The sequence below is a fragment of the Oryzias latipes genome, chromosome 6 (genome assembly GCF_053564925.1).
Source record: "Oryzias latipes strain Hd-rR chromosome 6, Olatipes_Hd-rR_3.1".
NCBI classification, from domain to species: domain Eukaryota; kingdom Metazoa; phylum Chordata; class Actinopteri; order Beloniformes; family Adrianichthyidae; genus Oryzias; species Oryzias latipes.
This window is the reverse complement of record NC_136242.1, coordinates 21,232,530-21,259,054: the sequence shown is the minus strand read 5'-3', so window position 1 is coordinate 21,259,054 and position 26,525 is coordinate 21,232,530. Positions and strand designations below refer to the sequence as shown.

Below are 26,525 nucleotides of genomic sequence, written 5' to 3'. Positions count from 1 at the left end.
GGGTATTTTTGGAGCCATTTTAAGAAATATGCTAAACATCTGGAAGCTTCAGATTTCTCTCAGTTGTTTAGGAAGTTTTTTGCTGGGTCTGATAGTTTGTGGAAACTGTCATGGTGGCTTTTGGCCTCACATAAACAGAATTCAGATGGTTCTAAGCAACCTGATACTTTTTTTAGTATTTCTGAACTGTTTCCACAAGTACATACAAGCACCTCCAAATGTACACAGTATGAAACACTGAATACAAATCCTCCTGATAACATGACTGTTCAGTGCGATCAAGTGTCTTATGAATACTCCATATGGTTTGAAAAATAGCAGGTCAGCTTAAGAAAAAAAATATTCACTCCTCAGGTGTGTAAAGGTCACCGGGCCTTAAAGGTCACACAGAATACACAGCAAAAAAAAAAAAGGATTTTTTTCAGGATTTGAGAGCCTCACGTCTTCAATATCAAGTACTGGACAGAAAAAGACCTTGGAGCAACAAACTACATTTCTGTTCGACAATCAGAATGACGGGAAAGTCTGGGTGAGGATACGCGGTGAATTATAGAGATTTTGTGCAGATGGTCTAAAATCAGATCTGATAAACAAAGGTGATGTGGCTCCATTACAGTGAATAAATGCAGCTGATCAGTCACTCCATAACTGAAAACAACAGTTTTGCATTTTTTTGCAAAAGAAGATGAAGGTTTGGATAAAAAAAAAAGGGGGGGGGGGGGGGGGGTACTGGTTTGTAATTTAGGGAAAAAACTGAAACAATGAAATGAATCAAAGATAAATGTGAGCATAGACAAAAATCCATTTAAAACCAGAGATCCCAATCAATACAAAAAAGCTCATAGCAAGCTTTTAATCTTCCATAGTGGATTTAGTGTCACCTGCTGCTGCTGCTCGCCTTTCAGTCAGGCGATGCTCCTTTTCTTGTGTAACAAAATTTATTCCATATGCCTCAACATATGTACACCACATAATCTCACGGAGTGGTTCTGTTTTGGTCACAAATATAAATTATTTTCATTCTTCCATTCGCAGAACAAACGGTACAGACGGCGTTTGCTTGAAGTGGGAGAAAAAGAAGAGCAGGTTGTTTTTTCACTGTAAAAGCTCAGCGGAGTGCCCAGGACAAAAGACTGGGAGTTTTTTTTTTTTTAGCTTCTCGAAAACATCGTCTTTCTTCATATTTCCATAATTTCAGCAGCTCTTCTAGAAATCACAGAAACCTCAAGGATTACCAGCGTTTATGGTCCCTTCTTCAGGTTTGAACTGATGTGTCCAGTTTTCCTCCAACACTTCCAGCCCTCAGCACAGTGACAAAACATTAAGGCACAAAAACAAACAAACAAACAAACAAAAACATGGCGACAGGAGATTTGGCACGGGGAAAAAAAATACCTATTAGACAAAAGCCTTTCTAATGACCTTTAAAATCTGCTACTTTAAGGGTGGATGATGGAAAAAGTCAAACCTAAATAAACTGAATTGACAGATTTAAGGCGGATTGAATAATTGAAAAGCCTCAAATAGATGAATTTGGAATCCTAATACTGAAGAGAGTAGCTTTAATCTGTAGTGTTGTAGCGGGGCTGTAATAAATGCTGCTCTGACAGCCTTCTCGTGGTTAAAGTGACAGCAGCTAAAGGATCGCAGTGATCAACACCATTACAGAGGGACTCCACCGTGAGCAGGAGAGCCGGGAGTTTGTTTTAAAACCAAAAAGCCAGAGGAGGAAGAATCCCGCCCCCATCCAGCACGGAGAAACCTTTATCAGTCAGTTCAGCTCCATGATCGAAAGGTCTTAAGGTGCAAATGATAACAAATCTGTCCTCATTTGCGATGAAGCTACTTAAAAAAAAAAAAAAAGATGTCTTGGTTCTTTAAGGAAGAATCCCTTCACCTTCACGGCTCCAGAGGCCAACACCTTTAGGCACTTTTAGGATTGAAAGTCCTTCATTCAAATATCCTAAATTCTCCTTACAGTAGTCCATGGGACTAGCGCTCCAGATGCACCGCCACCGACTGAGCAGCCAGTTTGTTTACATTATGATGCACCTTTTTGTGCGTTTCCATCCTGACAGACAGACAGAGTGGCAAAGTGGCGAGAGAAAAGAGGTCACGAGTTTGGTGATGCTTGTAAAGAGACCGCGTTCCCTTCTCAGCGGCGAGTCCCAGCAGACTATGTTTTCCGGTTGATCCGGTTTGGGTCTGTTACGGCGTTGGGCTCGCCGGGCCGCTCCAAAGGCGAGCGGGAGTCCTGCGGGGACTTCTGGTTGAGAGGGGAGCGAGGGTCCAAAAGGGGAGGGGGTTTGTCGGGATGGAAGGGCCTGCTGTAATGTTCGGGTCCTGACGGACCCGCGGGTCTGTGGTCCGGCATCCTCCTGAAGTCCTGAAGGGAGCCTTCAGCTCCTTGGTGGTAGTTGGAACGGAATTCGTCGGGGCGCCGTCTTTTGGGGTCCGGATGCCTAACGAAGATAATTGAAAGTTAAAGGTGGAAGATCTTAAAGACCCCCTGCTAAGAAAACGGTGGTTTTAACAAGTTCCTGTGGTTTGTTTCTCAAATTGAATTCATATTCTATCAGTGACAGCGTGTTTGGTTTACAAACTTAAACATTTTAGAGCAACATTTACATCTTAAATATATGTACGGTCACACATATCTGCGTGCTTGGATCCTCGTTGGCGTCCTGGTGGAGGTACTGCGGCAGCAGCTCACCTGTCGTAGTACGGCCGGTGACCCCTGTGGTCCCGGTCGTTGCTGTACTGCTCGTAGGGTCTCTTCCGGGGTGAGACGTTGTTCCGGAAGCTGCCCGAGCTGCGGTAGGGGTCCCCGTGCGGACGCCGCTCGCCATAGTGATCCTTGTACCTGTGGGGGTCGTAGGGATGGTGGCGGTCTCCCTGCCACTGCTGGCTGCTGTTTCCTGCATATCCGTATTTACGGTCCCTCTGCCAGTCCCCCCGATCTGTTCAATGAAAACCAAACACTTGAATCCTTTTGCTGATTTGGGGTTTTTTAGTTTCTAGCGGAAGTGAAACCTGAACGTACCATCACCTCCAAAGTGGCGCTTGCTGCCGGTGCTGTACGGCTCCCTGTGGTGTCCGTGGGGTCCCGGCTGGCCCGGGTGAGAGCCAGACTTGGATGAGGGCTGAGTACCTGTGGAGTCGCGACTGGAGCCGGAGGCTTCTGGTCTGAAGGATTTCATTCTTCCGGGGAGGTCCTCCTTCTTTTTGTGCTCCTTCTGGAACGTCACACACCAGCTTCAGAGCTGAGAACCACGCGCACTTCGGTTCAAACATGACACGTTCAGTTAGCTCACCTCTTCCTCGTGCGATCTTTTCTTCTGAGCCATCTTGTAAAGCTTGTGGAGCTTCCTCGCACCAAACTCGGTAAACTTGGACACAAAAATCCAGAGGTTCCTGAAGACGACAACATCGTTAGGGAGGCGATGGAAAATAAACAACCAAATGAATGAAAGCATGAGCGGTTTCATACCGGCGCCACAACTTGACATGTTCTGGGTCGTTGTAGGATTTAAGGCATTCCGTGATGCGGTCGCCGATCTTCAGCAGACATGTACGGGTGTGCTGGAGCTGCTCTTGATCCGACAGACCCTCATCTGGTTTGTCCAGCTGCTTCAGAGCCTTTTTCACCGGCCTCATGCGTTCCTTACACTGGACACAAAGTCCAAGACACGCCTCTTTATTACCTTTAGGGAGCGCAAAAAACCCAAACTATTGAACTTTTTTGGGAAAAGCAGGCGCTCACAACACTGAAGGTCTCCTGGTCGAGCTCGTCGTCCTCCTTCCCTTCGATGGGAACGGGCTCGGACCCGGCTGTGATGTGAACAGGACCTTGGGTCTTTTTCCCTTTGGCTCCTTTAGCCTGAAAAGCCAAAATGGCAGAGTTATGATCACAGAGCTTCCTATTGTGACGTTGAGCGCTAATGTTGGAAGCACCTTCTCTTTTCTGGGCTTTGAGGCCTTCTTCTCTTTGTCCCCGTTCTTCTCCTTTTTCGGGGTTCCCTGCTTTTCTTTGTTCTCCTTGTTGTCCTTTTTCTTTTGTCTCTTCTTCACGTTGGACTTTTCCGTGACCTCATCCTTCCCCCAGAAACCCCCAGAAACAGCAGTGAGGGGTGAAGGTGGTTTAAAAAAACTGAAAGTTCAATCGTTTCCGTCTGAGCGGCGGACTGACCTTCAGCTCGCCCTCCTCTGACGGGTTATCGGACAGTCGGGGAGAGGAGATGTCGTTGCCCTGCTCGTCTTTCAGAACCTTGTTCTCCTTCTTCGCCCGAGGCCTCCTCTTCTTCACTTTGACCTTGGGGGAAGAAAAACACGGTCAGAGTTGTGTCACAGATGGTCAGCGTGCAAACGGAGGGAGCAGCGGCGAACCTCGTCTCCGGCTTTCGCCACGTCGGCGCTGTCCTGTTCTCTTTTCAGCAGCTTGAGGAGATACTCCGCTCTGGCCTGCAGCTGCTTGGCCTGAGGCTTCTTGCTTGGGTCGTCTGGGAGGATCTGTGTGAGGAGTTGACCGTTATCAGGCTGCTTTCTTAGCCTCACACATCTTAGACTGCGTTTTTTTTTGGTTCTGTTCCAGAGGCAGAAGGAAATACCTTTTCTGTAAGTTTCAGGTCAGGATCGGTTTTGATTAATTCCCAGTTCCCAAAGCCGTGCTCGTAGATGCCCAGCAGGAGCTGCGTGTCGTCCTGCAGGTCCCAGTCCACATCAAAGTGGGCTACTTTGGCCCTGCACGTCAGCTTAAACCTTCAAGAAGACGAGTTGCCAGACTGAATCAACAAAGCAGTTCTTCATTCTCTCCGTTTGCAGTGACTTACTTGTCCCTGTCGTTGGGGTTGGAGGGGACTGCTTTGTGCAGAGGCTCAAACTCTTCCTCGTGCTGGATGATGGACTTGGCGTTGACCTGCACTCCTGAAATCTTGATGTTGATTCCCCGCCGTTTCCCCGGGCCTTTGGCTGGAATATCAACGTTCTCTCATTTTGTGTCATCTTTACAAACGTATCATTTGGAGGTTTCTTGTGCAGGAAAGGAGTCACAAACCTTCAACTGGGTTCTCTTTAAGGTGTTCTTCGTGCTCCTGCACCGCAGACACACAGCTGGAGTGAATCAGCTCTCCGAGCCTCTTCAGATCTGCGATGGATTTGTCCACCAGCTCAGAGTCTCTGGCGATGGCCTCCAACCTGGCAACATCAAGGCGGGAGGAGAGAAACGCTTAAAAAGAGACCAAAGGATCTCAGGTGCAAAACGACACTGCAATAAGAAAAAGCCTACCGCTCAAGAGGAGATCCGAACTTCTTATAGGCCTTGATGAACCTGTTGAGGTTGTAAATACATTCAAAATGTGAGAAAATATGAGCAAAAACAGGGAGGAGTCAGCAAATCCGGTGTTACCTGCGGATCTCTGCGTCAGTGAAACCCTCCACGTTGTTCTTGCGAGCCCTCGGCCGTCCTCTCTTCTTGGGCTTCTTGTCGTCGTCGCTGTCGTCGGTCTCGCTGTCGGAGCCAGAGGAGCGGTTCTTCAGTTTGGAGCCCACGTCGCTGTCGCTGTCGTTGGCCTGCGCCTGACAAACAAAAAGGGAAGGGAGCGCTTTTTAAAAAGGTTGTACATCAATCAAAACCTGTGCCCGTCGTTTTGGAGGTCTGAGAGACAAAGAAAAAAGCAATGGAGTTTGTCCTCCTCACCCGTTTGTTAGAGCTCCTGCTCCTGGGCAGCATGAAGATGTCCTCCATCTCCCGCTGCTTCTCCTCCTCCTCAGCTTTGCGCCTCTGCTCCTCTGGAATGATGTCATCCCACTCCCGTACAGGCCTCTCCTCAAACTCATGAGTGGTTTCTTCCATACTGGAGAAGTTGGCAACCTAAAAAAAAGAAAAGGGTGGAATACTTTTTTAAAGCAGGAATCCACAGAAAGCAATGATCATGTGACCAAAAAAAGCAAAACATACTTTAAACTGGGATAACAGTTCATCAGTGGCACTGGAGCCTTGATCGCTTTCTCTCGTCTCTGCCAGCCTCAGGATCTCATCGATGTCCATCTCCTGCAGGAAACAAGGAAAGATGCTTTCTGTCAGCAAAAGTACAATCTCAACCACCATGGTTTCCTCTTAGGCGGACCTGAGGTTCAGACTCTTCTCCTTCTGCCTCTTTGAAAAGATCCTCCGCACCAAACTTCAGAATCGCCGTCAGCTCTTCTTTATTGAAAGGGTTGGAACTGGGATGAAGGGAAATCACGTCAAAAGGAAGATGGACAACACAAATGAACTATTCTTGGAAAAGAAAGGTCTATTTGAAAGAATTACTTAGTGTTTCCTGAGTTGCTGTCCAGAACAGTTCGACCCGTGGTGTCCATTCTTTGAATGACCAGATGGTCCAGCACCATCTTCTTCTTGGCCCTTTCGATGATGTCCTCCTCCACCGTTCCTTTAGTGACGAGTCGATATATGTTCACCTGTTAAAAGAAAAAAGAAATAAAAAAACATTCTAAGTTTGAAAGAAAAACTACAGCGGTGATACAGAGAGATAAAAAAAATCTAGGAATCCTGCCTGCTTCTTCTGCCCGATCCTGTGGGCTCTTGCTTGTGCCTGAAGGTCGTTTTGAGGGTTCCAGTCGGAGTCGAAGATGACCACGGTGTCTGCAGAGGCCAGATTGATGCCCAAGCCTCCAGCTCTGGTGGACAACAGGAAGCAGAAGTCCTGCAAAACAAGCAGAAAAAGCAGGATCAGACCTTCCTGCAAACATCTAACACATTCTTAACTTTGTGTCTCTGAGATGGAGAAATCCAGATGAACACTAATTTACCACAATGGCAAGAACAAAGTGTTTTAGGAAAACAACAAGCCCGCTAACCTCAGAGCCTTCGGCGTTGAAGTGATCCAACGCTTGCTTTCGGATTTCCCCCTTTATGGAACCGTCCAGCCGCTGAGGAGAGGAAGAGTGACACAAAAGATGAGACTTTTCACACTTTTCCCCAGCATCGCCATTCTCTGCATGCCACCGTATGCCCACTATGCGCTCAGGCGGACAAAGACTTCGACGGCCGGGTCAGCAGAAAACAAGCAAAGATTCAGCTGCTCTGCGGCAGAAAATAACTTGTTGATATAAATAAACGTGTGGAAAGACGAGCCTGCGGCAGCACATGGTCCTCCTATCATCATCCAGGAATAATCTGATCTGTGCGGCGCGTGAAGGGCCTTTCACAGCAAACACCAATAGATTCAAAGGTCAAACACTGTTGACTTTTGTTTGGACATGCAAATGACCTGATTGAGATTCAGGATTTTTTAAGCCATTTTTTTATTGCTATATCAGCTCCTCGTCTTCTCTTAAATCTCACCTGAAATGGGAATCGCTTCTTGGTGAGATACTTTGCCAGAATGTCCAACATCCTGACCATCTGGGAGAAGATCAGGACTCTGTTTCCTCTCTCTCTGAGCCTCGTGAGCAGCTTGTCTAACAGGACAAGCTTCCCGCTGCCTCTCACTACCCCCTAAAAAACAAACACATGCAAATAAAGGGATGTTAATCTGCAAATATTGGAATGGCAAAATTCCAGAATCAAGAACGTTTCAGGACAGTGATTTGGAAAAGATGCGGGAAGACGTACTTGGAGAACATCCTGCTGCACCTCACCGTCTCCGTCCTCAGGCTGTTTAATAAGAAAGCAGTGATTGCAGCACTTTTTAAGCTCCATGACGATATTCAGGAAGCCTGAGGAGCTGCCACGCGTCCCTTTGGAAAGTGCTTTATAATTTCTTGTTAAAATCCACCTAGAAGGACAAAAAAGAAAGGAAATGAAGTGATGGATGGAGAGAAACACAAAGGACTCTTAAAAGCAGGGGAGGTCATACTTGTAAAATTGTTTCTGCTGTGCGGTCATGTCCACTCGAAGGATCTGCTCTACTTTGGCGGGGAGAGACTTCTCCACGTCCTTCTTGACCCGCCGCAGCAGGAACGGCTCCAGGACTTTGTGGAGACTCTGGTACCCGTTGTCCCGCCCTTTTCCATGCTCGTCCTCAAAATCTTCCCAGGAATCAAACCTGCACAGCGGATTGAACCACAGCGTCGCTTGTGGAATACAAACTTTTGTGCATGGTTGATCAAGCCAGCAGGAGGACATACTTGTCAGGCATGAGGAAGTGCAGCAGAGACCAGAGCTCCTTGAGGGAGTTCTGCAGAGGAGTGCCGGTGATGAGGAGTCTGTGATTGGATCTGAACTCCATTAATGTTTTGTAGAGGAGGGAGTCATCGTTCTTCAGCCTGTGAGCCTCATCCACGCCCAGAAACGCCCAGTTGATGTTCCCAAGGACGCCCTGTGGGTTCAGAGGGGATGCTGGGAAATGATCACGCCATGCAGCCACACATGAAAACCAGAACAACAATTCTTCTACCTTATCTTTGAGTAAGATCTCATACGTGGTTATAAGTGCATTGAAGCGGATCCTTTTGGTTTGATGGTTCACCCACTCGTAGTCACGGATCTGCAGAGAAATCCCCTTAGAGTCACAGATTTGATAAGGTTAAAACCATGAATAAAGAGGTGACAAAACTCCACCCACGGTTTTCCTGCTCATAACGTCGCCGATGTAAACCACCACGTTCATGTCCGGGGCCCAGGTCTCGAACTCCCTCTGCCACGAGGTGAGCGTGGACAGAGGGACCACCAGCAAAAAGGGCCCGTAGAGCTGATGCTGGTGGAACAGGTAGGACAGAAAAGAGATTGTCTGGATGGTTTTCCCCAGTCCCATCTCATCAGCGAGGATGACGCTGTTACACCTGAGGAAGAGGAGGAGGAAGAATGACAAACCGCTCCCTGTCTGTGAAGAATAAGGACAGATTCTTATGAATACCTGCACCAGGAGTGAGCCAGCCAGTTCAAGCCATCCAGCTGGTAATCTCTCAGTTCCAGATTCTCATCCCCGATGTACGTCGGCTGTTTCTTCAGAGCAACAAACCTGGGCCTTTGCTTTAAAACCTGAAAGTGACAGACAGGAGTCAGATCTGCACTTTCCTTCTCGTAGAGCTTTGGCGGTTCCTGCCGCGGCCGGCCTTGCCTTGCAGTCTTTGGACGGGACGGTCTTGCTGGAGTTTCGGCTAGTGAAGCTGTCGATGCAGCGCTGGAACTTCTTCATGACCAGGGCGCCGTCTTCCCAGCTGCACTCCGAGTACGGCAAACCCATCCACTTACACAAGTACTCGGGTTCGTCGGATGACGTCTTATGACTGTGAGCTGGTTAAAAACAACATTCATGGTTCAAAAAAAGAAGAAAAAAAAGGATGAAAAGATGTCAAATGTTTGAACAGATTGTCAAATCAAAAACTCACAGGGGAAGTCGGAGGTTCCTGCCGTCTTTCCGGTTTTTGTTGCTGTTTGTGAAAGACATTTCTTTTGGTTGGTTTTCTAATAAATAAAAATGTCTACAGCATGTTCTGGACCATCTTACCAATGACTCGCTCCACAATCTGAAACTGCTTGTTCAAATCAGCCATGAGCTCCTGCTGGCAGTTATGAAACTCTATATCCTCGGGGCACGCCCTCCTCAACCTGCAAACGGACTCCACGGTAACTCAGATTCTCAGGAATCCTTTAGAAGGAGAACATGTCGATGCAAAACTCCTCACCATGCATTCATCTCTTCGCTTTTCTTCTTGAAATTGTCCATTTTCTTCAGACCCTTCACCTTCTGCTGCGTTAGGGAGTCCATGCTCTCCCACGTGCTGTGGATGTAGGACCAGCCCTTCCACTTGATCAGATACTGCGTCTCGCCTTCTTCTTTTTCGGGATCGAACCCTTCTGCTGGGTCTCCGTTCTCCTCCACTGCATACACGGTAGTAGCAGCTCCGATGGCTGAAGGAGCCGGAACAGAAGCGTCACCGACAACTTTTAAGCTAAGATCGAAGGCGTCCAGAAAAAAGAAAAACATTACAAAAAAGGGGAAAATGGACCAACCTCCTTTCTTGCCGATTCGGGTGTCGAGAATCTTCTCGATGGTCTCGCTGTCGTCGTCCTGCTGCTCCTCACCAGCCTCCCCTGTCATTTCGATCAGGTCATCAGAGTCCGTTTCAAAGTCGTGCTGGTCCTCTTTATAGCTGAAACGCCGCAGAGGAGAAGAAAAGACGACTTTAGTCAAGCTTTGGTTGAAATCTGTACACACAGAGTCCTATAACATAAAATGACAACTGTAGATACTTTGGTCTTTCAGTACAATGCACTTCACTTTTGCAATCTCGCCGTTTTGCAGATGATTATTTTTTACAGTGGATTGTGTTCTGCGTCCTGATTGGCTGTAGACCTCGTCAATCAAAACCTCCTCCGCCTTGCATCTCCTGTACAGAATCCTTTCAGTCGCCAAATTTAAATGGATCTCTGATTGCAAGCAGATCTGTGTTATAGTGGACTCATTTTTCTACGTATGTCTCAACTTGGAGAGTTTAAACAAGAGAGGAAAGTGTGAAGATGTTGGTGTCTGTCTGAGAAAAGTTTGTAGTGAGGAGCTGTACAGCCTGAAAACATGGATATTGTTGTAAAACTGAAGCTGTCCACTGTGTGGAGTCCTTTTTTTTGTAGAATGCTACTCCTGCAATAAATGAGGGAACATTGTAATCCACCTTATAAAAGGTTAAGAATCAAAAGGTGAAAATAAAAAAATAGAAAATAGACGCAAGTCTTTTTTTAGGCAGAAACCACCACAAACATTCTGTGCTCATAAGTCACCTTTTCACTTTTGTAGCCCCCCTTCTTCTCGTTTGTCTTTTTGGGGTGTCTTCTTCATCGTCGTCCTCCTCGTCGTCGTCGTCGTCGTCTTCATCCTCGTCTTCATCGCCTGATGACTCCTGCTTCCGGGACTTTCTTCCTTTTTGCAACTGCTGTTTTTTGCCGGACAAAGACTTGGTCTGAGGTCTGAAAAGGTGAGACACAGAAACACAGAAAGTGCTCAGAGGTCCTGCTCAAATACCCCCCCCCCCACCCCAATAAAATAGATCTTAGAAACACACAAAATATGAACAGATGGTGGTGAAACACCGGAACAGAAAGTGGAAGATGTGATCAAACAAGTGCTCACACAGCATGGCATGGTTTGGAGCAGACCAGCTGTCTGAGAGCCAGGCTCAGCTACTCTCTTACCTTCTAGCAGGAAGTCGTCTGGATCTAACTTTTTTCTCTTCCTGCTCACTTTCTGTACTGTCGGAAGCCTCCACATCCTCCTCCTCTTCATCATCATTTGAGTCATCATCTTTCCAGATATTTCTTACAACAAAGAAATGCCACAAGTGTCACCCTCAAGCCGCATCAAAGATTTCTCTCCAACAGTAAAGCTTTTTTCCCCTTTGTTTGTTTAAATAAAGGCTGATGAGAAACAACAGCCTCTCGAGTTTTGGTGCTCCTTGTCATCTGGCTGCCCGCAACTGCTGCAAACCAGCTGTTCAGCCATTTAAAGCTAAACATCATGTGACACAATTCACAGCACAGACTGAACGGCACACATGAAAGACTGCATGGGTCAAGGTTTAACAAAACAAAACACTCATCATACCTCAAAGCAAAATATCAAAATGATATGGTGCAGGAACAGTTCACAGATACATGGATAAATAAATAGCAAACTCTAAAATATGACCAGAATTTCTGTACTCACTCCTTCTTCTTAGAGCGTGAGGATTTCCTTTTAGGGCTCTCGCTCTCAGAGTCACTGCTGCCCTGTAAGCAGAGAGGACCCTTCAATCCAAACGTGCCAATCACTTCTGCACTTCATCCACTAGATGGCGGAAGCGCTTTAGTCTTGTGGATGAGTTGGTAACTGAAGTTCCAGTCTGTGGCTTACCTCAGCTCCAATGTTGAGGCGCTCTGGCTCCTGTCTGCTGCGGTTTGACCTCCTGACACCGTACACGTCTGGATGCTCCTCCCACATCTGTTGACGGAAAGCAAATGCTGGAGAAGGGCTGCTGGAGACCCCAGTGAATAACACTAGTGGGGAATGTCCTCATTTTCCTCATTCTGTTAGATATGAATTATTAGAGTGCACATAAACGACGTTACCATCTAGTGAGGTTTAACTAGGATATATAAGCCAGATTTAAATGTCTAACAAATTTATATTAGCATTAAAAAATGAAAGTTAACAAAAACTTTCATCACACCTGACATGGATGTAATCTCTGATCTTGGTCTAAATTTTGTTTTGAAGATGTAAATGTTTTTAAGAACTCACTTTGGATCAAATGATTCCTTTGCAAATTAAAGGTAACATCTAAACCTCAAAAGCTGCCTGAAAACAGGAAGCTGCTCTGCTCAAAGGCAGTGAGAGTTATATTTGAGAATCTGTGGTGGAAAAGACAACCTGCTCTGAGTTCATGACCTGTGATTTAGTTTCCAAAGACCTTTACCTTCTTCACATCAGCCAGACGCTCTTTCTTCCTGACTGGCTTGTCTTTGACTTCTGCGGTTTGCTGCGACTTGGACTCTGCAGACTCGCTCTCCGACTCGGAGTGACTTTCCGACTCAGAGGTGCTGTTTGACTCAGAGTTGTGTGACCTCCTCTCACTGCCATGTTCGCTTTCTGACTGACTTCCTGACTCCGACGCAGAGCGGTTGGATTCCTCCGAGGCAGAGTTACTACAGGAAAAGGAATAAATTAGACCTTCTGATTCCCTTTCTCCAAAAAACTCAGATCCAACAACATAGCAGGAGGAGGAGTGAGGGTTGAAATCAGGATAAGAACAAGTGTTGATGCTCTCAGTGGAATTCACAGACGGTCAGCCAAAAAGAATTGCATAACGGGCTTCACTCCTCACTCAGCAAATAATCTCATAACAGCCTTATTCTCTGTAAGGAACACAAATCCTCTTATACTTATTTAAAAACAAAACAAAAGCAGAGCTAAAGTCATGGACTTCCCTTGTTTGACCACCAAAGAAACAACATATTTCATTAAACAGTCACAGAGCAGGGTCACGTCCTGCGTTGTGTGCACTTTTGGGACTTGAATAATTCCTGGAACTGTTTTTGAAGGTTGGACAAGCCAAAGCAATATGCTCCTTTGAAAATTGGTCATGGTAAAAAGACTGTAATGTACATAAAATTTAAAGAAATCACAGATCTACAGAAAAGCAGGAACAATTTGATCTAGAAAATATAAAACAATGAATACTGAGCTACATCTGTAGTTGAAGCGTTGGACTAGAAAAGTATTTTTTAACTAAATATTTCAAAATAATAAAGAGAGAAACTGGTCACAACTTACTTTTATTAGCTTAATACTTCTTTATTAGTTGAGATTCCTCCTCTTTTAGTCTTAGCTTGGAGACTTCTTTTCCCTTCAGGGGAACTCCGCTAATCAGCCTCCTCCATCTAACCCCGTCTTGGACCGCTTTAATTTTTTGTATTTCATTAGTCATTAAAACTCCTGCATTTGTTGGATCTGTTTAGACTTAATAACGTTTTGTTTAAGCATGCTCTGACCTGAAAGTAAAATAGTAAAATGGCCGAAAAATTAAAAGGCAAAAGCCAGATAAACAGTTTCTTATGGTTACAAAAAAAATCTGGGAAATACGAGGAAGTGGCCTAAAATCCTCAAATCCTTATAAAGATTCATTTCAAATTTAAATGGTATTTACTAATACAGACGATGGCAGAATGTTATAAATCTTCCTAAACTTTTTTTTTGTCTGTGTAAAACTATTTGAACACGTGGTGTCGCTGTAAGCTACAACAAACTAAATATGTACCAGCAAAATCACTGCCTTAACACTAACAGTTTAAACACCAGCGTTGATGTGCCCTTAGACAAAAGGGTATATATGCTAATGCTTAGCTTCCCGTAATTTATACAACTATACCTCAATGTAAATGAAGCTCTTGACTAGTTTTAATTATATAAGATATGTCTGTTTGTGTTATTGCTTTGCTATTTTTAAGACGGAAAACAAAACTGAAATTCCTGCATCTTTTAACAATCCTTCTTTCTATTTAAATAAGTCAAAAACCTTCAAAAGGTCCGTCTTGAAAAGTCACGGAAGTAGATGGAAACTTCCTTCCGCTCTCAGGTCATAAGTGGGCGGGAACCTGGCAGTAAACTCCTCACACGATTGGCTGCCTTGATGCTCTGACGTCGATCAGCCAATCAGGGCGCAAGGTCGTTTTTTTTTTAAAGGTCTAAGTACTTCCGGTTCTTCCACTCTGTAGTCCTCAGCCGAGTTCTAATACAGATAAGTCAGCGAGCTGGGCAAACAAAGCAAGGGCCATTTTGTGACTCAAGAGAGTACGAAAAAGATGACTGACTTGTATACCTTGGGTCTCAATTATCACATCTTCTGCTGTGGTTTTACCTCCAGTGTTCTCTGAATGACTCAAAAAGAGTTGTGTTGCCAACTGTGTTAAATAAACATCTTCATTTCAGCTTAAAATACTAAAATGGCTGCCACAAATATCACTAGACTTCACGTGTGATGTAACCTCCTGCACTGCACTTTTAGTAAATGCAGAGGCAGAATTTGTACATTTCAAAGCTGTAAATGTGTCTGAAACAAAAAGGGTATTTTACAAAGTAACTGTCAGTCTTGTGAACTAAATTTACAATGCTTTCTAACTTCACTACTTCCTCCAGATCAGGACAACATGCAAAAGGTTTGATGGGATGATGCTTTTATTGGTTTTATTTAATTTGATGAGAGTTTAGCCAGTGAATAAGAAATTCACAAAAATAGGAAACCTAAAACAATGTCAGCATGAAGAGTAAATTTGTAAAGTAGGACCAATAATAATTTTCAAAATTGGAGGGGGAAAAAAAATGGATAAATGTCTACAAAAATATACACTACTGTTCTGAGAATACATTTATCTTTAAAGATTCAATACAAACTGAAACAAAATATCACAAACTTGTAAGATAAAAGTACATTTTATTTGAAGAATTCAATGATTTTTTTTTACAAGTGAGAGAAATCATCAAGTCCAACTAAAGGAAAAGAAGACAAAGGTTAAATTAAAAAAATAATAATTCAAGGGTAAAACTCTCCACTCCAAAGATAAACCTAAATCTGCTTATAAATGGCAATTTAAGGTTTAAAAAAAAGGCTGAAAATGTTTAAACACATGAACAAATTTCCCTTTATTTATTGTAGTAGAGAACTGCAAGCTTCAAGACAGCCCCAAAAATATAAATAAAATAAATAATATAAGATTGAATAGTGGTTAAGATTAACTGCTAAAAAAACACACACACACAAAACAACATCCCTGTTAGTATAATATTATGCAACACTTCAAAATAAACGTAAAAAAGAAGCCAATTAAAAAACTAAAGGGTCATTTGTCAATAAAAATCATGCAATAAATAAGACAAATTGCCGCAGCAAAGCGATTGGTGTCCACAATTATCAGTCATTTCTCTGACATTTAAAACATAAAACGGTACAACAACCTTCTTAAAATGGTGCAATGCAGTCCTAATTTGTTAGGGAAGGTCACACAACAACAAGGAATTTAACATGTTGACTCTTTTACAACACATAAAATGCAGAAAGTTTCCCTGTGTCCTCCACATACACATCTTTAAGGCGATCTTAGCACGGGCCTTACTGAAATCCTAAAACCAAGTGTTACAAACGGTACAAAAACCGGGGTGTGGCTATTAAAACAAAAGCAAGGTCATCGGTGACATCGGTTAACTTCTTCGAAAGGATTTTACAAGTGTAACACAGGTGATCAACCAAGCTTGACAAAGTAAACAATCAAAACAGAGAGCAAAAAAAAAAGGCAAAAAGGCTGAAAAGAAAAAAAACAGATCATACCTTGATGCATTGCTTTGAGTCGATCCTTCATCCGCTTGCTTTTTATTTTTACTCTTCATCATCGTTGCCGTCTCAAAAAGCTGATACAGTGGTGGCGTTTTGTGTCCTGGTATTTGCTGTCAAAAAGTTAAGAGGAAGCTTCAACTATCATACAAGTCCCATTGGACTGCTTTAGCTCGGGTGCTTTAGCAGGTTAAAAAAAAAACAGGCGTTTGCGACCGGACTTAAGAAAATGGCCTCAAATCGACTTATTTACCTAAAACTACTAATCGCTCACTTGAATAAAGCCTAGAACAAAAACAGGTGCTGTGGCTCTGGTGGTCTGTTCAATGTTCGGTCACTTTCAAAATAGTCCATGGATCAAGCCGCTTGTCGTAAATTTTAACTGCGTCATCACAAGAAGCTTTCGAAAAACTATATTTACGGACAGAAAAAACATAATGATAAATGCCGTAATGTAAATATTACAATTGTATACAAAGAAAATCGCTCGCGTGAAAAACAAACGATTAGATTCCCGTTTTCTTCGTGGAAATCTAAACATACGTGACAAAAATACAAATACGCCGTGTAAGTAAGAGGTTAGTCATTTGTAAAAAAAAAAAAAATAATTATTTTGTTTCCCAAAAAAAGCATGTAGGCCTTTACAGTCTGCATCGGCTAACACTGTCTGCACCGACAGAGGCGAGCAGAGATCACTAAAAATGGAGGCGCGCCATGGCTGCCAGAGCCCAGAATGGAAAACAACGACAAGCACTCCGCCAGCAGACGGCTCTTTCAGCTCACGGAAAACAGCACAAAAACCACCTAAAACGCATAGAAATCCGTAGAAAATGTCATCGAATAACATCCGCTTACTAAATCAATCGAGTATCAAACGCTATCGAGCAAAAAACGGTCCGAAAAACTGGCACCTTTCCCAAGGCTCAACCGCCATCTAGAGCTCCTTCCCTGCTCTGAAAGCTTTGCTTTTGATTGACGTTATTTTCATTTACCCCACTCTCAGGTGATGTCCAAGTCCCTCCCCTTTTATAAGGTTTAAAAAAATACTTTTATAGAAACTTACATTTATTTTATGCCTTAAGGTAAATGACCAAAACAAGAGCTTTCTCTCACTTAATAAAAAAAGATAGAGTAAAAGAATAAATTTTGCAACCAATTGCATCACTTCCTTTTCAGACAGGAAGACGGACAAAATAGTGGCCATCTTAGAAAGCCTTCCAAGCTAGGTACTGGTAACCATTTCAGATGGAAACCATAACCTCATGGATTATTGTGTTCCTTGTTTCTTTGACACCATCACAGATTTATTTAAAGCTAGTGAAATCTGAAGTTAAAAATTTCAATAGAAAAATTCAAATTATTTACCATTTCATAATTTATTCTTTGTTTTCTTCTGAAAACAATAAAAACGCAATCAACTGAATAATCGACCTCTGATACATTTTGATCATCATTCGATACAGAACCAACATTCATGCGAAAACAATTGGCTTGATTTGCAAACCGATCTCTTTGAAACAAAGCCAGCGGGGGAAAAAACAATGAAGAACATACACTTTATTTAAGATAACATCTGGATTTCAAATGTACAAACACTGATTTTGAGTTTCCCAAAAACAGAAATTAAAATGTCAGCACATCCAACAGTAAGCATGATCCCAAAGTCCATGTGGTGGTCAAGAAAAAGGATCCAAAAAATAAATAAAATAAAAACAATTTTAAACATTTATGTCCAAGCCCGAAAAGTAAAGTTCCATCTTGTTAAAATTTGGCCAATCGCCAAATTGGTGACCATCTTCCATTTAAACAATGCTGTGTCCACTTCCGTAATATCCAGTTGAATGGGTTCTTGATAGGATAAAAAAAAAAAGAAGGAAAAGTAGTAAGCCCACAGTGTATCCGAAATTGGGAAAAACACATGACTTACAATCAATTAAGAAAAGCAAATCTAATGTACTAAAACAAAAAATTCAATTTGAGAAAACCTCAAGTTTCATTAGCAAACACAGAAGACCAAGCATTTTCGATTTACATTTCTGAAAACTAAGTATAAAACAAAAAACTTTTTTTCTCACAAAAAAGTCCTATGCCAAATAATTGCGCTAACATCGAACCAATGTGAATTCTGATTAAGATCAGGAATAAAATGTAGACAAACATTTTAGTCAGAAACTTAAGACAATGAAATCTTACCAAGATATAAGCGTAATACAGTGATGAAAGTCAGGCAAGGAAAAAATCCCTGAACTTTTCTTTGAGCGATATGGCGGGCACAGAGCGAAATTTTGGAAAAATACGTGGTCTTAGATGCATTCTGGTGCATTCTGGCAACTAGTTATTCACTTCTTTATCAAGAAACTAAGACTAATTGGAGCATCATGATTTGTCATTCAAACCCCTAGTTTGACTCTCCATTAAGGACTTGCTGGTCCTAAAAAAGAATTTGGAAAATTGCTCAAAGTAACACAATCCTACAATCTACGCTTTTCCTTAAAGCTGCAAAACATACAATTGCTAAAATATAGTAACATCAAAGCCCCAAATGGCAAAAAGAACACCAGTAACTATGATATTCTATGAAAATACCTCAGTTATTTATACATTATTTCTGCTTTAGAAATGACTGATGTACAACATCCACTTGCACTGTTTTCTCAAAATATAATTACATCAAAATATGGGATCTGCTTTAAACTATAATTCTATAACATAATACATCAATTCTTTAACACCAATACTAAGTAATCTGGGAAATATCAAAACAAACATACAAACTAAACTAAACATTGTAAACATTATTTTTTAAGGGAGTGCGGGTCCAAACCATCAAATACTTATAATTAATGTCAACTATACTGAACTAAATCATGGTAATTAGGAAATACAAATAAATTAGATAAAGAAATGTATTCAAAATAAAAACTGAAACTCAAAACTAAAATTGAAATTATTTCAAAATGTGGTTTTGAGATTATTTTACACAAAAAAGTATTTGACCTACACTACCTTAAAAATCTTTTTTTTCCAGCCAAGACCACTTCAATTTGTTTTTTATCGTCTTCTCACAACTGAGGTCGTGACCACGCTCAATAATGACGATGCCTGCCATTATTTTAACACAAATTTGATCGCAAACTCTTCAGATGTGTTTGTGAAAGTTTAGCGTGGGTCCGCCAGTTTTGGTCTCTAGGGAATCAAGTCACGCTGACCACGTGGTGCAGACAGAGCCAATCAGACCCGTCGACGCATCCGAAAGCAACTAAAACGTCCCGTCATTGGTCAATTAGGCCGGGAAGACGAGAGATGGCCACGACCATAGAGGAAGCGATCTGCGGAGAAATATAGAAAATAAAGCTAAAAGTAGCTGATTTCAGACCATTTTTTAATCCGGAAAGCGATTTGTCCGTAGAGATCAGGTCTTTATTTCCCGGAAAGTACGTTCGGTTTGCTCAAAAACCCGGATTTCCGGGAATTCCCGGAAGACTTTCATCACTGGTAATATCACAAATAAAATAAAAACATTATCATTCTACGCAATTGTTAGTAAGACATTACAAAAAGAGAAGTGATGAACTAAGTTGCACTTTACCAGTCAGACCTGCCAATGTGTTAACAATACTTCCGTTTATAAAAATATTTACTGAATCCCTACTGAACTCTTCTGGAAAAGTAAACCAAAGGTTTACGAAAAATTCACCAAGTGACCACCAGGGGTATATAATTATAGAAATTAAATTAAGGAGACATTCGGGCAGTCTTAATTACACTACACTGACATCGTAGAGCACAACAGTTAGGTATGCAAATAGCTTTTTGGCATTGTCTAACAAAACTAAAAGTTAATTAATGTTTAATTATTGTTGTTTATTTTTTAATTTGATATGATAAAAAAAAAAATACAAGAATTTGGTAACAGTGAGAAAGAGTTGGCGGAAATTGTTGACTTATTGCCCAAAGATACAACAGGAGGGAACACTAAACCAAATTACTTATCATTATAAGCTACTTTGAATTAATTTAGGCTTCTTGCAATTTACATTAAAATGTTTTAAGTCTTAAGTAAGATAAAAATAATTTGAGTCCCTGTTTTTTGTTTATAAAAAAAAATAAAAGATCCATCAAGAAAACCTATTAACCGGTCTTTTGTCCGGTAATGGTAAAATTTTAATTTAATGGAGATAGTCGGTCAAACAAAATGTACCTCCAGGTATTGTGGAAAGAAGTGATTTCACTGTAAAACTGACTAGACTGCACAATAGTTATTGAGGGATTGATTTTAACTTACAATTTAACGTATAATTTCCGGCATGAAGCCCTTTGAGACGACTATTGTTGTAGTATTGGGCTACATACATAAACTTGAATTGAATTGTGTAACTCACTAACCTAAGGTTAACAAAATGAAATTTTAAGATGAGAAATGCATTAACATTGATAGAATCTGGCGCTCATCATGCACAATATAATCATCAGAAATTACAGGTTAGTGATGCTTAAATGTATGCAGGTCCTCATCCGATTTGTAAAACATCTCTTTTTTTTAAAATATATTCATCTTTTTAAGAATCATCTCTTATGTTTATGGTGTTAAATACTTTGTTTTTTTCTAATCAGGTTGTCACCACTTATTGCAAATGGAGCAGGTAAGATTTTATTTATTAAAAGACTACTGATGTCCTTGTCAACATTGACTTGATGTGCATCTTGGCCCTAGTTTTTACGTTGGCCACCTTATACCAGCTTTACTGGATAAAAAAGTAACTGACAGTCACAGATTATTTAGAGTTGTTCCTTTTTTAAAGATAAGAGGGGTCTGTAATGTTCACAACATTGTATGATGTATAATGATGCAGAAAATTCATAGGCCTATGTAGCTCCTACATACAAGCAACAAAACCAGCCTTCTGACCTGTTACTCCTTTAAGAAGCTCTTCTATCCTCCACTTGTTACCAGTATTGTATGGCACCAGTGTGGTAACACACTACATAGTATTGGATTGAAATCTTGTAGTGGTTCAAAGGTCCTAATGCCTAAGCCAGAACATGTTCAGGCTCGTCTAGAGATTGCCAGAGACCATCTGGATGATACGAAGTACAACTGGGAGAATGTCATGTGGTCAGATGAGACCAAAATGGAACTCTTTGGAATAACTGCCACTTGCAGTGTTTGGAGGAGGAAGAATGCAGAGTTGCACCCCAAGAACACCATACCCACTGTGAAGGATGGGAATGAAAACATCACGCTTAAGGGCTGGTTTTCTGCAAAAGCGACAGGATGGCTGATCCATATTAAGGGGGAAAAAAATGACAGGGCCATGTATGGTGAGATTTTGGGCAAAAACCTTCCATAATTAAGAGCATTGAGTGATGAAACATGGCTCAATCCTCTAGTATGACAATGATTCATCAAGGCAACAAAGAAGTGGTTTTGTAAAAGGCACTTCCATGTTCTGGAGTGACTTGGGCAGTTTTTGGACCTCAACACAATAGAGAAGCCGAAGAGGTTTTTAAAAGTCTGTCAGCAACAGTCTCAAAACTTCACACATCTGCATGGAAGAATGGGCCAGAGTGAAGACCTACAGAAAATCTTTGGCCTCTGTTATTGGTAATCATGGTTCCATTACAAAGTATGAGGGCGAGCCTTTGTTGTTGACCAAATATATATTTTTTTGCATCATTGTACATATACATTCATTAAAAAAAATTACAATTAAAGTGCATCTATGAAAAACATTAGACCTTCCCTCTTTATAAGTGGGAGAACTCACAAAAAACCATGACTGTTAAATATCCCCCAGCCCTGAATATTGTAACACACCATCCAACTCTCTTTTTTTCTCCATTAAAATATATTCCCATATATTACATTAGTGTTCCTGCGAACACTAATGTATATTAAATCTTTTATCTATGAAATTGACTTACCAGGGAAATGTATCTATGTAATGTATTATAAGAAAAGGTTGGGCAAAGATGCGTTTTTACTAAACAATGTGTCTGAACTTTATTGTTGGAGTTGTATCAATAAACAAGACGATGAAAATATTTAGATCAAAAAGACCAAACTTACAGAGGTGTCTTCTTTTTCTTTCCAATTTGAAAGTCCAATCCTTGGTCTCATGTTTTCACTGTGGAAGAAATGCAAGAAAAATGATAAGAACACAGTATGTGAGCATGAACATTCAGTTTCCAAGTATCCTAACTTTAAAGATAATTAGTTTCAGTTCCTTATATTGCTACCTCATACCATGGATATAACAACACAACATGTAAGTTAAACTAAAGAGAAAGCTGAAAATATGTTGGAATATCCCCACGAATATCCCCCCTAAAAAATGTTTATGCACCCCAAAATAATATTCTAAATTGGATACTCATTTTGGTTTAATGAGATGCATGATGCCTAGTGCTACTTTCACACAATGGTTCTTAAGACTTGATTTGAATAGCAGAGAATCGTAACAATTTTTACACTTTCTTTCAGTTTTCCTTTAATCATTGGAAATTATTGCCCGATCGAGAAAGGGAAAAACTACAAGAGTAACACTTTGTAGTCAAAATAACTCTGATAGTCACTAAGTATTTTTACCTCTCTAACCACCACGTTTTCTTTAGGTCAGATGTCAGATGTTTGCCTACTTTTTTTGAGACTGGATTCTTCAGTTTTGCACTCTAAGGGATTTATTTTGGTTAGTATTGCACACAACTTTACATTGTTCACTTATACTTAACTTCCGCCATTACCCCAAAGTAAATAGGCATCCTTGCTTCATAATGTTACGTTCACACAGAGCTCGATTTGTTCAGGGGCGGCCAGTTTCAATGTTAAGTCAATGTACAGGCACATAGGAGCTCTAGCAAAATTGTGTTTTGGGGAGTGGTAAATATTCACCACAGAAGTTCAAATATTTGAACATTGGCAAAGAATTTGTGTCGCATCAACCAATAAAATTTAGCCCATGATGTGTTGATGACAGGATTAGCAGGTGGAGTCCACAAATCAACATATAGACGGGAAGCTGATTGTTCTCTTCCTCGACATTTAGGATATTTTTCTTACTACCACGAGACAATAATAAAGTAATGATGAAGCTTAAAAACCTTGGACAGTGGTGGTAAAAAAGTGAACTATTTGAAACAATGAACCCTAGCGGAAATCATGTTAACATTCCTTAAAACAAACTGTTAGGTAAATTGTTAAGTATCACGCGATCCGATCCTTGAATAATGGTATTATCTACGTCATAGGTCATCTATCAATTTGTTATTTTTCTATTAGAACTCTTGACGGCTATAACTAAATCCATTCCTAAAGTACCATAAATTCCAAATTTGAATAAATGAAATGTCTCCTTTTTATTGGCATATTATGCCAGCTAGTTATTGTCAAGTAACCGTGTCATCGTGTGACTTAAAAGGCTTTGAAATTTGATACTTGGAATGGTATCAGGCCCTTCCAGAGTACATAAGTTCGTTTTTGTGTAACGCTGGACTTTTTAACGTAGGAGAACACAGGAAATTGTTCCCACAAAAAAAATCTGCCTTCAGTGGTCACTTAAAAAACTGCATCACTTAGAACTATTGGGTTAGCTTTGAGTTTCGGAATGGACTGAGGGGGTTTGGTGCATCCATTTTGCCTCAACAACCCAAAGGGAGAACATTCAAATTGGGCATGACGCAATTTTATGTTCTGACCTACAACTACGCAAAGTATTTACTGCCTTGGGAATCTTTCATAAAAAAATTTCCATCACTCTTGTAAAAAAAAAAAAAGTACCACAAGCATGGAACGTAAAACGGATTTTGGTGAGTGTTATAAAATAACATAAACTAGACAAACCGTGACTAAACTTTAGCAATTATTTGTTGCATTTGCATTCTGTGCAACAAATGCTAAAGAGGATTTCATTTTAAGTTCTTATAGGAATTAGATGTTTGCAATTGACCTTGGACATTGAATAATCAAATAATTGTATTCTATGTGTTTTTGTTAAGAATGTCTGTAATAGTTAAATTTCAAACTTCCCATTACTTTTCAAAACGTTTCTTGGATGTCTTCTTGGTAAACATGTCGCCAACGTAACCATTGTCCCACAGCTTGATAGCGTGATTTCCCTGTTGTGGGTTTCATTAGCTTATGGCCAAATGTAAACCTCCAAGACAAATCCGATAAGCATTGAAAAATGTTGAGTATTGGAATCTGTGGGACTTTTTGGGAGAAATCTACACCCACTAATCTAATAACTCGCTTTGAGATAATTGTTCTTATTTAAAAAAGGCCATCGGATTATCCTGTTTGCATGGTCTCTAGAAATCGGATAACTGGAGAAATCAGATAGATGTTAGGACATTTGGTGTGCATTTAAACAGGCCACACTGTCCATGTAATTTTTAGCAGGGTAGTGTTGTAAACGTAAAACTTTATCAGTTAAACCTCACAATAAATGTTCCGAGGTTCCCTAGCTAGGTCAAAATTAATTACAACCAATGCTTTTTATTTTACAATAATTGTGCAAATCTGAACCTACGATAAAAATAAGCATCATCGATAAATTTTAAGCGCTTTCCTAAAAGTTTTTTTTTTTGCATTTTGACCTTACATAGTACACTAAATGTTTCAATTATTACTTTAGGCATTTTAAGTTTACGTACTCAAATACAGTAGCGTATACACTAGTTTCAGCCAAGAAAGGTTTGTTCAAATTGAGCCAAGCGATCCGTAAATCGTTGCTAGCAATCGGATAACTACAATATTTGTTGATCACATTCAACTTCATTGTATTATGCTACACTAGAGGGCAGTGCTGGCTATCCTCCTGCAAGATGGACATTATAGCTAGGCAGTCTGATTAAACACAAAGAAAATATAGGCAAGAAATCGTCAATACAATTCTTACAAGTCCTAAAAGTCATACTTACAATCAATTTATGTCAGCGCAAACGTCATAGTTCTTCAGTTTTTCGTGGCTTAACATCAGCCCTTTAACATAAAAAAATGATCAATTAGAAAATTGTCGAGACAACAGCACACCCTAGTGGCTACAATAGTATAACAGAAGACGACACAGCTCCTGTGTCAAATAATAAAATAAAAGGTGGTCCAACATCAGTAAAAACGTACCATTTCGATTTGGTGAAATACGCTGTTCTTCGTAGACCCGACTTATTCTGGAAGGATGTCTGCAAAATTAAAGCATAATTATGAACATTTATGTAGTTTAAAAATTTACCAAACCTATGCTGGCAAACACCCTAACCCAACAAAGAAATACTATGCAATGGCAAATATCTAATGTACAAACAATGAAAAGACTAAATACGTATTTGCACATTTAAAAAAACAAAAACAAATGTTTCGTTTATATTAGTTTGACTCAATTGTAACAAAGATAAATATGTTTTAAACATTGACATCTACGCAAGAATAGCTTACGGTGGACATTTTGTTAGGTGCAGGGTGGTACTAATCCTTTTGACTTAAAAAAATATAGTTTGAAACCTAAATATATAACACAACATACAAAACAAAGTGTATTTTAATTGCCTGAAACACTCAATTTAATTTGTGGCTATGCCACAACTTTGATCCAGAAGTCCAACTAATTTAATTACATTTTATTTCTTATTTTTTTTAAATAGTACTAGTGTGTTTTCTTTTGAAGACCACATTACGTATGGTAAAGATCTTAACCCTGAATATGGTTTTAAGTTTCCTGAAGGAGTAATGCAACTTGAAAAGAGAAAATGTATTTTTATTAATAATGTTTCAGAATTCAGAACCTTAAAGGGTTAAAAGCCAACACCCTATTTTGTATTTCGAAGTATATCTGAGCTTTTATATCATACAGAATACCTAATTGCCAATAAAGTAAAATGTAGTTGAAGTCTGGTGTCCACAGTTTAAGAATTATACCTTTAAATCATGTTTAGATCGTTTTTACAACTTCTCACGATTTGTTCTAATAATAATAAAAAAGTGGGTATTAAGACTTATATTACGTTCATAAATCTTGTTACAAACTGGGTTTACCCACTCAAGAAAAACGTTGTGCCCAAAATCTGCTATTTAATGCTTTTATTTCGTTGCAGGAACCGATTAAAAACCTTAAAAATCTAATAAACTGAAAATTAACAAAATTGTACTTAAGTGTACTGTTTATACCAACCAGCATCGTTATTGTGGGTAAAATATGAGCCATTACATTGTTTCAGCGTTTTTTGTCGAATAAATTTAGACTTGAGCATTTGCCCTTTCAAGGACAAAGGAAATTTTAAATGCGTAGGTTGAAATAACAACGAATACTTCGAGAATAAATTGGTATGACCACAATTTAACTAGGTTAACTCAAAACAGAAACACAAACAATGCCAATTCCTTTAAATAAACCCCATTTTTAAGTCATTTTAAAGCAGGAGATAGTTTTTTCCTTATATTCGTCGCTGACAACACCATGGCCATTTTTACAACGCTGCGCCTAACTGTCGTCCTTTCCACCATATTGCCAAGCGCCACTGATCCGTATTTTTCGGCCAAAATGTCTGATTACTTGCTAAATCTTACCCATTCTTTTCGACGTATCTATCCCCCGTCGTCGGCAATGGAGCGCATCATGTTTTCAGCCAATTTCGTTCGTTTTAGCGGGTTTTTCAGCCTCATCGCGGCGGCCGCCTGTCTCTTCGCTCTCCCTGGGTTGCTCCTCTTGTGCTTGTGTTCACTCCCCGCC

The 26,525-nt window shown here is 40.6% G+C and overlaps 1 protein-coding gene across 5 annotated transcripts; it reads right to left on the bottom strand.

Moving 5' to 3' along the window:
• Positions 1-149: 149 nt before the first annotated feature.
• Positions 150-26,525, bottom strand: chd2 (chromodomain helicase DNA binding protein 2). Of its 5 annotated transcripts, none has more exons than XM_011476140.4 (42): positions 26,363-26,525; positions 24,923-24,981; positions 24,721-24,781; positions 21,872-21,929; positions 15,799-17,649; positions 12,394-12,622; positions 11,832-11,918; positions 11,646-11,707; positions 11,135-11,257; positions 10,724-10,909; positions 9,959-10,098; positions 9,631-9,856; positions 9,453-9,553; positions 9,334-9,375; positions 9,063-9,238; positions 8,859-8,983; positions 8,568-8,784; positions 8,400-8,489; positions 8,131-8,321; positions 7,860-8,048; positions 7,616-7,778; positions 7,346-7,498; positions 6,859-6,930; positions 6,555-6,704; positions 6,311-6,459; positions 6,126-6,222; positions 5,957-6,049; positions 5,696-5,869; positions 5,405-5,574; positions 5,285-5,326; positions 5,054-5,193; positions 4,830-4,968; positions 4,608-4,758; positions 4,387-4,509; positions 4,190-4,312; positions 3,955-4,095; positions 3,764-3,880; positions 3,491-3,669; positions 3,315-3,414; positions 3,044-3,236; positions 2,714-2,960; positions 150-2,462 (listed from the first exon to the last, which is right to left on the bottom strand). In XM_011476140.4, exons 5-42 carry the CDS (start codon positions 15,858-15,860, stop codon positions 2,177-2,179), a joined length of 5,448 nt encoding a protein of 1,815 aa, XP_011474442.1. In that variant the 5' UTR covers positions 15,861-17,649; positions 21,872-21,929; positions 24,721-24,781; positions 24,923-24,981; positions 26,363-26,525; the 3' UTR covers positions 150-2,176. The 5 variants fall into 5 exon arrangements, with proteins under 5 accessions (XP_011474442.1, XP_078804882.1, XP_011474443.1 ...); XM_078948756.1 differs by having other exon boundaries at positions 15,799-15,914; XM_011476141.4 differs by lacking the exon at positions 11,135-11,257.